Genomic DNA, 14,625 nt, shown 5'->3' on the forward strand with positions numbered 1-14,625 from the left:
ATGTTTTCGGAGTCTGTGGTCGTGTTTCTCATCACCTTCCCCTTGGACTGGAGTGCTGGTTGGTTCTGTGAGTGATCAATATGAATTTGGCCTGGGTAGGTGAGGAAGCGGGAGCATGTTACGTGTGCTGCCGTCTGACATACTACATTCTCTCTGATCAGGGGCTAGGCGTTGGAGGGAGGGGAACTCTGAGGAGAGGGAGAGAACGATCGTTTTGATGCAAAATGGAATCACAAAATAAAATGGATGGGGAAAGTTGAAAAAAGTAAGAGTGAAGACCCAAGGCTAGGGGAACAGTCGAATCCACAGTGCAATCTGTCTACAATGTGCCGTACATGCCATAATCCAAATGTCCAAAGCTAAATATAATATTCTCTCAACGTACATTTGACTAAATCATATATCTGACACGTAAACATACACACCTACCCTCCTACACATCAACAAACAGCCTTCCCTTTTGATCGCATCGCTCATTTGTGAATAGATTCTCATCCCAGCCCAGCCCAGTCCGGCCCAGTCCAGAGAGGGGAGAAGACATTCATTCAAAATGACACCCTATTCCCTATAAAGTGCACTACTTTTGACAGGAGCCCTATTGTCCCCATATTGGCAATAGGGTGACATTTGGGATGCAGACCAGGACTGATCCAGGACTGATTGACCCCGTCATCACACATGCCCATCTCCTGAAGAGTTCCATTACTGACATAAATGTGTGTGTACTGTGGATGTGTGTGTGGGTGCGTGCGTGCGTGTGTGTGTGCGTGCATGTACGTGCATGAACCCTATGCCCTGCCCTGTGTATGCTCCTGCAGGAGTGTGAGAATATGTGTGTGTGTGTGTGTGTGTTTTCTCTGTGTATGTGTGTCCAGCCGTTGCATTGCCTAACATATAGTGTCTCCGTCCACAGGCTGGGGCTGTGTAGTATAGTGTAGCAGGAATCAATCATGAACGAGCAGCTTCAGGAGAGCACACACACACACACTGACTGGCAGAGGGCAATTTGTCTCATTAAACTGTTGCCTACCTACTGGAATCAAATTAGCTTCGCTCTTTTTGCTTTTTGAAAGCCGAACTGTTTTCCATAAAAAGCAGAGTAGATCGAATTACCATAACATGTAACTTTGTAGAGAAGGTAACAGTGGCACAGTAGAGAGAGGTTGGAATTTACTGAACAAGAGCCCCTGCCATTGCATTCTTATCCAGATATTTGGAGGTTATAGCCAGTAACCAAAATGTTATGGTTCACTTTGGATATACATTTCTGTGCCATGCTCCCCCCTGTCTGATGGTTATCTAGCACACATCCATGATACTTAACTGAGTATTTTGCTGTTGTGTAACCTACTACCACCTTCCAATCGGGGGATTTCCTCAATTTCACATTGGACCCGAACAATATGGTCTCTGTTTTCCAAGGTGAAGTGACAGCTTATAGTCATTTACTGACATTCAGAAGTTCAGCACTGAGGGCTTTCTCAACCCCATTGCTGTCTTTGTGGGAAACCAGCAGTGCAGAATCATCTGCATAGAGGAAACAGTCACATGTAGAGGCAGATTTCAGATCATTTATATTCAACAGAAAAGAAAGAGGACCCAGTACACTCCCTTGGGGTATTCCGCAGTTCAAGATTTGCGGTTTTGACAGGGTCCCATCCACATCTGCCATCTGTTTTCTTCCTTGCCAATAAGAGCTAACCCATTTTCCCTCCACCAACTTCCTTCCTGATGTGATCAGTTAGATATAGTCAGCAAGTGTCGGTGGAACGGGATTTCCTAAAGCCAGATTGGAGCTCATATAGCAGATTATGTAAGGAAATATAAACTCTCAATCTACTCGAACATAATATTTTCCATGACCTTCGATAACATACAGGATAACAGGATTGAGACAGGCTGATAGTTTCCATGATCTAATTTATTCACTTTTTGTTGCTGTTGAGGAGTGACACTTGAAAGTTTTAGCTCACTGGGAAAAAACCCTAGTTCAATAGACAGATTTAAAGTGTGAATTACACAGGGGGTGATAATTTCCACAGCATCCCTTAGAAATCTGTCAGGAATGTTGTCAAGGCCAGTTGCTTTGGAAGGGTCAAGTTCTTTCAGCTTCTTTAGCATGGTTGACTCAGACACTTTTTAATATTCCCCGCCCCCCTTTCTCTCCAATTGGTAGTAGTCTTGTCTCATCGCTGCAACTCCCGTACGGACTTGGAGAGGCGAAGAGTCGAGAGTCACGCGTCCTCTGAAACACAACCCAAACAAGCCGCACTGCGGAAGACACTGGGCAAATTGTGCGCCACCCCATGGGCCTCCCAGTCGCGGCTGGCAAAGAAAGAGCCTGGGCTCAAACCCAGGATCTCCAGTGGCACAGCTAGCACTGCGATGCATTGCCTTAGACCACTGCACCTCTACTTGAATCCCCTGCTGTGAGTAAAACTGCTGGACTTGACTCTCCCCATAACAACCTGAATGACAAGGTAACTTGCTAACTAATACTGTATATTAGCTATAGTTGTAACAAAGCTATTCAGACTGTCTGGAACCACAGTCTTGTCTGATGTTACCCTTCCTCCAATGTCTAAACTAAGATTTTGGGCTTTGGTCTTTAATCTGTTACTGTTACCTAACAGCTTCAGACACTTCAGATTGTTGTAACCTAATTTCTTATAGTTTACAAAAAAAATATAATCTGCCCTGGATTTCCTGAACTCCAGAAAGCGTTCATTTCTATGCTTAACTGCCTTTCAAACGTTATCGTTTATCCATGGTTCTGTTCTTTACTTTATTCAACAACAACAACAGAAACCTGGAGCCTGCTCGTCTACGACATCTGAAAATAATGATTTAAAATGGCCTCAGGCATTTTCCACCTCATTGCATTTTAATACAGCAGACCAGTCCAACTTGCTCAAACAATTAACAAAACCATCTGCAATATAGTTCTTCTATAGACCTAGTAATGACAATTACAAATGTTTTGATGAACCTTCCTTATACAGATCATGACGGCATGATCACTGAGGCCATAGTTTACAACCCCACTGTTTGACATCCTTGATCTATCTGACACCCAACACGAGGTCAATGATGGTTTGGGTAGAAGGACAGACCCTGTCGGGCTCATTAACCAGCTGGTGTAAAGAAAACAGATGACAACAATTCTTAAGAGCTTTAATAGTAGCATTGTCCTTTTTGAGCATGTCTGTATTAAAATGTCAATAACCATTGACAATAAACTTTGATTTACCAAAATCTGTACAGTTGGAGCAAGTCTCCTCCAACAATTCATAACACTGGTCTGGTCTGGTTGTCTATGAACAGGTTCCCGACTATAATGGGTTTGCATTTTGTTAATATAATGTCCAACCACACAGCTTCAGTCTCGTCATGGCTTTAATCTGACCTATAGTTGAACCTAATATTTGATCTTACATAAATATGAACTCTCCCGCCTTTGCGATTGCGGTCTCATCAAATTACTACATCATTTACAACTCTGTGTTGTTTAAAAAAAAAAATCTAACCCGTCTAGCCATGTTTCGGGTGGGGGAAAAAAAGCAAAGCCCTCCCACCTTAGTTACCGGAGAGGAGACTCATTTCCTCGATCTTGGGAGGGCTTCTAACGCCGAGATGAGGGATGCGTCGTCCTCTCGTAGAATCTTCTCTGGAGTCAAGTTCTCCTCCGCTGTTGGAACTGTCAGACAGAATTGTTCACTTGAGACGAGTGTTGACTCCCTGCAGTTCAATTGCAGCTGTGAAGCTCCAGGGTTCGCCCTCGCACCTGACGCCGGGGGGGGTGGGGGGGTTGCCGTTCAGGTCCCCTGCCCCTAATCCAGTTTTGCTCCACGTCCATTCGGCACAACAGCCCGTCTTGTCTGGGGCCTCCCTCTGCATCCTCTCCTGGTCGCCGCGCTCGGTCAGCAGAGGGAAGTGGGGGATGAGGGGTTGGTTGCCATGATCGAAGTCTGCAAATCCTCTATTCATTATTCATACCTGAAAGAGAGGGCTCCTACCCTTCTGCCCTTCTCCATTGTAGCATGCCGCTGCTCCAATGGATTTATCGCTAGAAAATGGGCCAGGGCATTGATGAACATTTCCAGACAGTAACAGGCATAGGGTAATTATGAGGTTTCCACCATCAATTTGGCGTTTACCTCTGACCTTAATCGCCCTTTTGGAGGGACTGTGGCAATTGGGATGTACGAAGGTGGTGTATTTCCCATTGCCAAAATTCTTTGTGCCAATCTTGTCATGGAGCCTGATCTTCTGATTTAAAACCGCATCCCTTCTCGAAACTTTCCAGCTGCCATCTTGCCATCATGTCGATCATGTATTTCCGGACTTATAGATATGTTTGTTCTGTATAGCCAATGACCACATGAGTTGCCTGTACAGCACCATAACAGATCTGGGACCAGGCTATATATTCACCACCATTTGAAAAAGGTTTATCAAATAAATTCAATGTGATGTTTAGGCTTTGCATCTGATATATGTAAGCAAGTGTTGCCCTCACCTACATTACAGGTGTTGAGTGACAGGCTTATAGACATGCTTGCAATTCTCAATTTCGACCACATGGGGTCACTATAATACAAATGAAATTCAGCTACCGGTCTACCTGTGGGCTATAATACAGCACATCATACCCTGTAAAGGTGTCTGCATCACAGGAGGCACATTAATCGGGGACAACGGGCTCATGGGAATGGCTGGAATGAAATATGTGGAATGGTATCAAATACCAATCAAACCAAATACCAAATGCCATTTGATGCCAATCCATTCGCTCCATTTCAGCCATTATTATGAGCCGTTCTGCCCTAAGCAGCCTCCTGTGGTCTGCATAGTAGGTTCCCTTGAAAAACGAGAACAACGTGGCAACAGTACTGTTTGTCCATCTTGAGACACCGTGGAATTCAAGTAAGATATAATAAATCTGTCATTCATTTTGATGTTTTTGCGGAGGAGATGTAAGTCGCACCATTTTACATCTAACTACGATGTTTGGTGCAGGTGTTTCTCAAGTGAATAAACGTGAATGACAACAAAGACTTAATTGAAGAATCCCTACTGTTGACCAATCACCGACAGAAGGGGAGTAGACTTCGGCTATCAGACTTCGGCTTACCGAACAAACAGCCGGGAAAAAAACTCTTGCCGTAGACCAAAAAGAGAAAAAACGTCACAAAATGTTGTCATAATACATGTTCAAACTGTTTCCGGACTGTTCCGGGTGGGAAGCATGCAGATGCTTTAACAGTACCACAAACCAAATGGTATGCTAGCCAACCTGAAGGATAACACACGAGTGATATTCTTTTGTTGCCCTACAACCTAATAAAAATGGAGTCCCGTGCACAACCACTTTACACTTCAGGCATTGCACACTCACGATACCGAATGCCATCAGATAAATTCAACAAAAACACGTTAAACGCTGCTCATGTATTCAAAGCCACGCGTCTAACTATAATGTCAATAATACGTGCCCAATCAATCAAACCCATCACATTAGACGTTATGACTTTTTCAATATTCCCCCTCAAAATATATTGCCTGCTTGTTAGTATGTAACTTAAACAGGGTGGCAGGTAGCCTAGCGGTTAAGAACGTCGGGCCAGTAACCAAAAGGTCGTGGGTTTGAATTGCAGAGAAAGGCACTTCATTCTAGTTGCCCTGGAAAAGAAAGAGCATCTGCTAAATGGCAAAATATTTAATGAAGAATGTTGAATTGCGGTTTAATTTAATCAAAGACCTGTTGACTTTCAGGTAGAAAGCATACGTCCATGTATTGTCATTACAACAATATACGGCAAGTAGCCTAGTGGTTAGAGTGTTGGACTAGTAATTGTAAAGGCTTGCGAGATCAAATCCCCCAAGCTAACAAGGTAAACATCTGTTGTTCTGCCCCTGAACATGGCAGTTAACCTACTGTTCCTAGGCTGTCATTGAAAATATGAATTTGTTCTTAACTGACTTGCCTAGTTAAATAAAGGTCAAATTTAAAAAACAGTCCCTCTGAAATTTCACAGTATGTGCCAGGGCCCTTATTCATAAAGTCTGTCTGAGTGTTGATCTATGGTCAGTTTAGCCTTTTAGATCATAATGAATAAGATGACATGGACATTGGGGAGCTGATCCTCGATCAGCACTCCTACTCTGAGATGGGCACTGCTCTAGAATTACATCCACCTTTATCAGTTATCGGTCTGCGGTGTATTTATAGTCCTTGGCCACTAGGTGCCAGTCTTTAGTCATATTTCTCTACGCAGCAGAAACCATTCTGGAATATACCATTCTGGAATGTCCACGCTAGTAATAATATTTAGGAACATCCTTGTAAACTATGTATTCCTCCAGTGCTGCCAGTGTGTGTACTGAAAGGGAAGTTAAATTAAAGACCACCTATAGAGATGAATGAAAACAGCAGGGTTGCATGGCACCCTATTCCCTATATAGTGCTCATAGGGCTCTGATCAAAAGCAGTACACTAGATAGGACACACGCAATAATGCACATTGACTTATCTGCTGAGGTGGCATTTTGTTTTAAAGCTGGTAAATGACCTGACCTCACAGTGATCCTTTGCTCAAACAGCGACGTTTGAGCGATGCTCAGCCGTACGCAGGTGGATTTAGTCACCTGTCAAAGTTTCTGTCAATAACATCATCGCAAAGAAAATAACAGACAATATGCGCGTGTGGTATTGCAGGCTGTGCTGGGGAATCAAAAGACTGAAGGGATGAATGTGGGAAAGTCAGTCACACACACACCTGAGGTGGGAAACGGAAGTGTGTGCGTGTGCCTGTGTGTGGGTTGTGCGTGTGTGGGTGTGTCTCTGTGTGTGTGCGCGTGTGTTAGTACGCCTGTGTGACTCTCTCCCTTTGCAAATGTTAGCTGAATAATTCACGGTCTGATATAATCGTCGGCTGCGGTTTGCAGGTGAGCAATTCATCACGTTGTATGTAATTAAAAGGCTGTCGACAAAATGTGTTGTGAATGCCGAGATAACAGAGACAACCCAAGCAGTTTGTGGAAAAAGAAGGCAGAAGTCTCTCTGAATCCATATCTTTAACACGTGATGACGGAAGGTGAGTGTATATCACTGGACGGTTTCAGTGGTAACGTTAGTCACTGCTCTGTCTCTCTGTGCAGGCCCACGGGCGTATCGTACAGTGGAGTAGATCAAGTTCAAAGTACTCTGTACAACTGTCAAACACTCAGACGTGTTCACCTGAAAAGTGTGTCAACACCATGCAAGAATCCGTTTCAAATACGCTTTGCCAAAACGGTTGCCCTTTTCTTTGGAAAACACATGGAGACAAGGCTGTGACAAGGCCTGTGATGTAGCCTCAGAGCACAGAGACGAGGCAGCGGTCGTTAAAGGAGAGGAAGGGAAGGAAAGGTACCCACCTGGGCAACAGCCTTAGAAATACATCCCAGCCAGACCCACAGTCTTGCAGACTCCATAGAACTCCATACAACGCTTCCCGACTTTTATCATGGCGCCGGGGGAGAGGCGAAAGCGGTTATGGTACTCACGTCAAACTCGTTGAGGGCCGCGGCCAGCTCGCCGATGCCAGCGTGGCCGTGCTTCTCGTCGCCGGGCGAGGTGGCCTGAGCGGCACTGCTGATGCCCCCGATGGCCTCCTGCACCTGCTTGAAGACGTAGTCGCGGTTGGCGCGCGTGGCCGCCACGTCCGGGTGGCGCAGGAAGGCCTGCGAGGCCGTGTAGAGCATGGTGGCGTTCTTCTTCAGGGCGCCGCGCGCAGCCGCCATTTCGTCCCGGCACTGGGGGTCTTTCAGCTCCTGAAGACGAGATGGGGGAGTTAGGAAATGTTATATACTGGTTAGGAAATGTTATATACTGTTTAGGAAATGTTGTATACTGGTTAGGAAATGTTATATACTGGTTAGGAAATGTTATATACTGGTCAGGAAATGTTATATACTGGTCAGGAAATGTTATATACTGGTCAGGAAAGGTTATATACTGGTCAGGAAAGGTTATATACTGGTCAGGAAATGTTATATACTGATTAGGAAATGTTGTATACTGGTTAGGAAATATTATATACTGGTTAGGAAATGTTATATACTGGTCAGGAAAGGTTATATACTGGTCAGGAAAGGTTATATACTGGTCAGGAAATGTTATATACTGTTTAGGAAATGTTGTATACTGGTTAGGAAATGTTATATACTGGTTAGGAAATGTTATATACTGGTCAGGAAATGTTATATACTGGTTAGGAATGCTATATAACGGTTAGGAAATGTTGTATACTGTTTAGGACATGTATACTGTTTCTAAAATGTATACTGTTAAGGAAATGTTATATACTGTTTAGGAAATGTTATATACTGGTCAGGAAAGGTTATATACTGGTCAGGAAATGTTATATACTGTTTAGGAAATGTTGTATACTGGTTAGGAAATGTTATATACTGGTTAGGAAATGTTATATACTGGTCAGGAAATGTTATATACTGGTCAGGAATGCTATATAACGGTTAGGAAATGTTGTAGACTGTTTAGGACATGTATACTGTTTCTAAAATGTATACTGTTAAGGAAATGTTATATACTGGTTAAGAAATGTTATATATTGGTTAGGAAATGTATACCTTTTAGGAAATGTTATACACTGAGTATACAAAACATTAAGGACACCTGCTCTGTCCATGACAAAGACTGACCAGGTGAATCCAGGTAAAAGCTACGATCCCTTATTGATGTCACTTGTTAAATCCACTTCAATCAGTGTAGACGAAGGGGAGGAGACAGGTTAAATATGGATTTTTAAGCCTTGAGACAATATAGTCATGGATTGTGAGGGTTAATGGGCATGACTAAAGGAACAGGGTATGGTAGTAGGTGTCAGGCCAGTTTGCATCAAGAAATGCAACACTGCTGGGTTTTTCACGCTCAACAATTTCCCCGTGTGTATCAAGAACGATCCACCACCCCACCACCCCAAAGGACATCCAGCCAACCTGTGGAACGCTTTCCAATGAAAGTGGTTCTGCTGGCAAAATGGGGGGTGCAGCTCAATATTAGAGCAGTGTTTCTAATGTTTGTTACACTCAGTGTATATTGGTCAGGAAAGGTTGTCTACTGTTCAGGAAATGTTATAAACGGGTTAGGAAATGTTATATTGCTTAGGAAGCGTTGTATACGTGTTAGGACATGCTACACATACTCAGGCCAGACGTCAGCACGGGTTATATAGTAAACCTGCAGAATTATACTAACATACATAACTCATTTGACTTTTGTTATGTAGCAGTATTGGAATGGATTTGAAAAGTTTGAGGTACTGAAACTTTGTTCAAAGGAAACTTTCACTTGGCTCGAAATCCTTTAGAGAGGATTTGACATCTGGCCTGACTCTCGGGATTTACAATCCAAACGAAGGCTGAATATTTAATTAAACTCACTCAAATGAATCGTCACATACCATTATTGTGGGCAAGAGATATGTGTCGATTGAAAGTTGAAACTTGAGGCTTTCAACTGCACGGGCTTCCTTCGATATGTCTACTCATATTCTATTCAAACATCATAAAGCCTTGATAGGCAGGCCTTCTTGATATGAAGAAAGTTATTTTATGTCAAGTCGGTCCCCTTGAACAGCGTACCTTGCGTGACCCAACATTTCGACTGAGCGCATAACACATTATTTATTACAGATTTCCTGTCAAAACTCTACCTATGCATTATTAAGTGTTCTCACGTAACTCTTCCTTTTTAATTCTAAGAAAGGTTAGGGAAAAAAGCATTCCCTCAACGATGTGCCACTTCCAAAAAGTACCCAAACTTAGTGGAGCTTTAAGAAAGCACTCAAAAGACATTTTCCCTGAATTCAAAATGATTATTCCATGGTCATGTTTAAGAGGCATTTCCAGCGACGGAGAGATGTGAGGCAATCAACCGAGAGACGGCAGCTCAACTCTTTCATCATGTGTCCCAAATCACACCCTATTCCCTGTATGGGGAATAGGGTGCGGCCGGCTTCACTCTGGTCAGAGAGGTCCGTGATCTGACCCTCACAGGGAAACATCACGTCTGCTTGTCAGGGACCAGTGGTGTAAATCGATCCTGGTAAGAGAGAGACTCTGTGCCCCCGACATTGAACTGCTGTCTGTGTCACTGCGACCTTACTATCTGCCCCGTGATTTCCCCCAATTGTTTGTTACCGTTGTGTACATTCAAGGGAGAAGGGAGGGAGAAACCCACAGTTAAAACTACCTCAGGCCAACCTACTGCCGGCTCCTGGAGAGGGAGAAACCCACAGTTAAAACTACCTCAGGCCAACCTACTGTCGGCTCCTGGAGAGGGAGAAACCCACAGTTAAAACTGTCCAGATTTGGAACGACAACAGTATCACTTGTCTCCAGGGGGTGGTTTGACTGTACTATGTGGGAGGTATTTGGTCTCCAGGGGGTGTTTTGACTGTACTATGTGGGAGGTATTTGGTCTCCAGGGGGTGTTTTGACTGTACTATGTGGGAGGTATGAGGACAGCAGCTCGGATCTTGATGAACTCAGATGTTTCAGACTATGTAAACTTCTGTGTTGAGTCAGTTGTGCCCACTAAAACCCATAAAAGCTTCCCTAACAATAAGTCTAGGGTATCAAAAAAATCTTCAATCACTACTTAATAGGAAGAAGGCAGTTCATGAGGGTGATAGACAGGCTTTAAGAGATGTACAACGTGAGTTCAAAAGACAGATACTAGTGGACAAGGAGGCATACAAGCAAAGGGTGGAGAGGACCCTCTCCTCAGGAAACACAAGGGTGGCCTGGCAAGGGATTAAATCCATGGCTAACGCTCCCAACACACAGTCTGCAGGGGAAAAACCAATGCTGTCCTTGGGAGACATGAGGGCCAGAACATGGTTATAAATAAACTGAATGTTTTCTTCTCAAGATTTGAAAGCAGACAACTTTGTGTCGGAGGTAAAAAATTAATAAAAATGGAAGCATCATTACAAACAAATGTTTTGAAGATGTTCAGGGGATGTAACTGTTATGCAGGTGAGTGAGGACCCAAAAGCGACTTAACAGAAACGGAGTTTATTAAAGTCCAAACAGGGAAAACATAATCCTCAATCTTTACAGGAGATGTCCAAACAGGGAAAACATAATTCCTCTAGTTTTTGAGGAGAATTGCAGGACAAGCGGCAACAGACTGCAGGTCCCTTCGGGTAGGCGCGGGCCGTAGCGGACAGAGACACCTGCTCACACGCAGCATCTGATGAAAAGGCAAAACACGACAGGACGGAACAAGGGCAAAGCAAACAAGAATCCGACAAGGACAGAGGCAGAAACCGAGAGAGAAATAGAGACCTAATCAGAGGGAAAAATAGGGGACAGGTGTGAGAGAGTAAACGAGGTCGTTAGGAGAATGAGGAACAGCTGGGAGCAGGAACGGAACGATAGAGAGAGAGAGGGATAGAGAGAGAGAAACCTAATACGACCAGCAGGGGGAAACGAAGAGAAGAGAAAGCACAGGGACAAGACATGACAATACAATACATGACAGTAACGCACACAAAATCCCACTCCCAGACAAGTGGACAGGTTCTAAAGCACTGTGCTAAACAATTGGCTGGTGTTTTTAACAGACATTTTCCAATCCTCCCTCGAAAAACTCCATAATTCTACCAATTCCTAAAGCATCTCATCCCTCTGTGCTGAATGACTACCGCCATGTCGCCTTGACATCCTTAGTCATGAAATGCCTTGAGAAAATGATGAAAAGTCATGTTCTCAGCGCCACCGAGAATCTCCTCGACCCGTTTCAGTTTTCCTATCAGCCCCAGCAGAGGAGTTGATGATGGCACTCTTACTCTCCTCAACATGGTCTATAGACATCTAGAGGGTGCCAAATCCAATTTCAGGGTTCTGTTTGTTGACTTTTCTTCTGCCTTCAACACAATCCAGCCTTACATTCTGGCACAGAGACTCTTTCGGGACTTCTCCTTAAATGGGGGGCTGGTTTTGTGGTTGTTGGACTTCCTGAGCCAGCGGTCAAAAGTAGGTCCCCACGTGTCGGACATACACCAACACAGGCTCTCCTCAGGGATGTGTTTTGTCCCCACTCCTGTGCAACTTGTACACTAATAGTTGTACTACTTCCCATCCTGGCAGACACCTCGTTAAGTTCGCTGATGACACTGCCTTGATCAGCCTGTTGCATGATGACGAGGAACACCATGGCCCGCTCCTAGGTGACTTTGTAGAGTGGTGCGAGGAATCACACTTGGTCCTCAATACCAATAAGACCAAAGAGATGTGCGTAGACTTCAGGAAGTGTACAACACCTACCTCTGCAACATCTATCAGAGGTCAGAACATAGAGATTATAGAGGAATACAAATTATCTGTGTCTCCTCTTGGACAATAAGCTTCAGTGGAGTAAATGTACAGACCTGATCTACAAAAAGAGCCAACAGAGACTGTACTTTCTCAAAAAGCTGGGATATTTTAATGTAGACTGTACTATACTGACTCTGATTTACAAATCTTTCACTGAGAGTATTTTCACTTTTTGTATTGTTTGTTGGTTTGGCAATGCCACTGTCAGCCAGAGAAATATGCTGAGAAGGATTATCACCACAGCAAGCAGGGTACTTGGAGTCAAACGGACAGGCCTGGACGAGATCTTTAAGGTCAGGGCCCTTCGCCAGGCTCACAAAATCATTTTAGACCCAAGCCACCCCCTGTACCCAGACTTTGAACGGCAGGCTAGTCTCTTTTTATTGTTATGTAACTGTTATGAAAGTTATATTGCCAATCTTGTTTTGTATTTAAACACCACTTTAAACGTCTACATGACACTGCAACAATATTTCCCCAAGGGGACAATAAAGTCAGGAAAGTATTTAGTGCACTACTTTTGACCAGAGCTCTATGGGCCCTTGCTCAAAAGTAGTGTGCCATTTGGGACGCAGCCTCAGTCATTCCTCAGTCAGAAACGGCGTGCTATGGCACAGTCACAGATACAGCGCAGCACTTAAACGTGTTTTTGGAGAAGGCGTTCAGTTATGACCGAGAGCCCAGCTCGGTGTTGAGAGTCATTTCCCCCCCTCCCTAGGCTAGTGATAGAGGCAGTGGTGTGATGTAGTGCCATGACTGTGTCTGCTTGCTCTGTGCGTGTACGATGTCCTGCTTTGATAGAGAATCAGTGTTCTTGCTGTGTCTTTGGTAAGAGCCGAAGGGCTCTCTGTCTCTATCGTTTTTTAATGCGTCTACCTCGGTACTGATTTCCTCTTTAAACTTCTCCTGGCTGGACCTAATCGTCTCGAGGTTTAACACATCACTGATGGTTAGAGGTACAGGTGCTGGAGGTACAGGTGTGTGTGTGTCTGTGCGTATGTGTGTCTCCTGCAAAGCTTGGTTTCCCATTTATCTGTGATACGAGCTCAAGGAGCCTGGTGTGGAGTCGGACATATTTAACTATTACCTGCTAGTGTGAGTGTGTTTGTGTTACCTGCTGTCTGCGGGCAGCCACATAGTTGAGCTTCACCATCTCCTTGCCAAACTCTTTGAAGCGGTTGGCAAGGTCCTGCTCGTTGGTGGCATTCTTCACTGCCTCCAGGGCCTCCTCCACCTGTCATATACACACCCCCACACACACACACACACACACAAATAGACACACAGACACACACACGAAAACACAGAGACACAGATATTTAACATTTCCAAAGAGCTTATGGACATAGCTACCTTAAGGCTTTCCATTAAGTATTTTCATGAAGTGACAAAACTTCAGCTACAGATGTAGGATCTCAATTTGAGCATCAATTTAATCCTCCAGCAACAGGAAATGTGAATTATTACATGGATTATAATGAATGGACATTTTTGTAGGGGTTGAAAAGGGTTTGACAAACTTCAGAACCCGTTTTAAACCTCAAATACACTACAAGTTTAAAATGTCCCTCCTGCAACAGGGTGATCAAATAAAATCATCTGTATAAAAAATAATATGGAACTTTGCTTGGCGGGACCAAAATTAATTTTCACTTCTTTGTAATTGCTACTAGAACATTTTTTTTTGTGGCAATTAACTTGAGTTTTTTTTTTAATTGTCTCCTTTTAGTGATCCTCATCCCTGCAGGTCCATTCTTATTCTAAACTACTTTCTGTAGCCTTAAGAAAGTGCAGACAATAGTATTGGAGAGAGAGAGAGAGAGAGAGAGAGAGAGAGAGAGAGAGAGAGAGAGAGAGAGAGAGAGAGAGAGAGAGAGAGAGCAGAAGAAAGAAAGAGAGCAGAGAGAGAGAGAGAGAGAGAGAGAGAGAGAGACAGAGAGAGAGAGAGACAGAGAGAGAGAGACAGAGACAGAGAGAGAGACAGAGAGAGAGACAGAGAGGGAGAGAGAGAGAGACAGAGAGACAGAGAGACAGAGAGAGAGAGAGAGACAGAGAGAGAGAGACAGAGAGACAGAGAGAGAGAGAGAGAGAGAGAGAGACAGAGACAGAGAGAGAGAGAGAGAGACAGAGAGAGAGAGAGACAGAGAGACAGAGAGACAGAGAGACAGAGAGAGAGAGAGAGAGAGGGGAGAGAAATAACTCGTAAGTGGCCTTTGATGGGAAGCTTAGGCACAG

General features: G+C 44.0%; 1 protein-coding gene across 3 annotated transcripts in view; it reads right to left on the minus strand.

Moving 5' to 3' along the window:
- LOC124001287 (catenin alpha-2) overlaps window positions 1-14,625 on the minus strand; it is a 724,530-nt gene that overhangs the window by 548,569 nt on the left and 161,336 nt on the right. For all 3 annotated transcript variants that reach the window (XM_046307950.1, XM_046307952.1, XM_046307951.1), the window contains exons 5-6: window positions 13,505-13,624; window positions 7,549-7,815 (exon numbers count right to left, since the gene is read on the minus strand). In XM_046307950.1, coding sequence (XP_046163906.1) covers window positions 7,549-7,815; window positions 13,505-13,624 — 387 coding nt within the window. The remainder of the gene's footprint in view (window positions 1-7,548; window positions 7,816-13,504; window positions 13,625-14,625) is intronic.

Source organism: Oncorhynchus gorbuscha, linkage group LG17 (genome assembly GCF_021184085.1).
Source record: "Oncorhynchus gorbuscha isolate QuinsamMale2020 ecotype Even-year linkage group LG17, OgorEven_v1.0, whole genome shotgun sequence".
Lineage (NCBI taxonomy): Eukaryota > Metazoa > Chordata > Actinopteri > Salmoniformes > Salmonidae > Oncorhynchus > Oncorhynchus gorbuscha.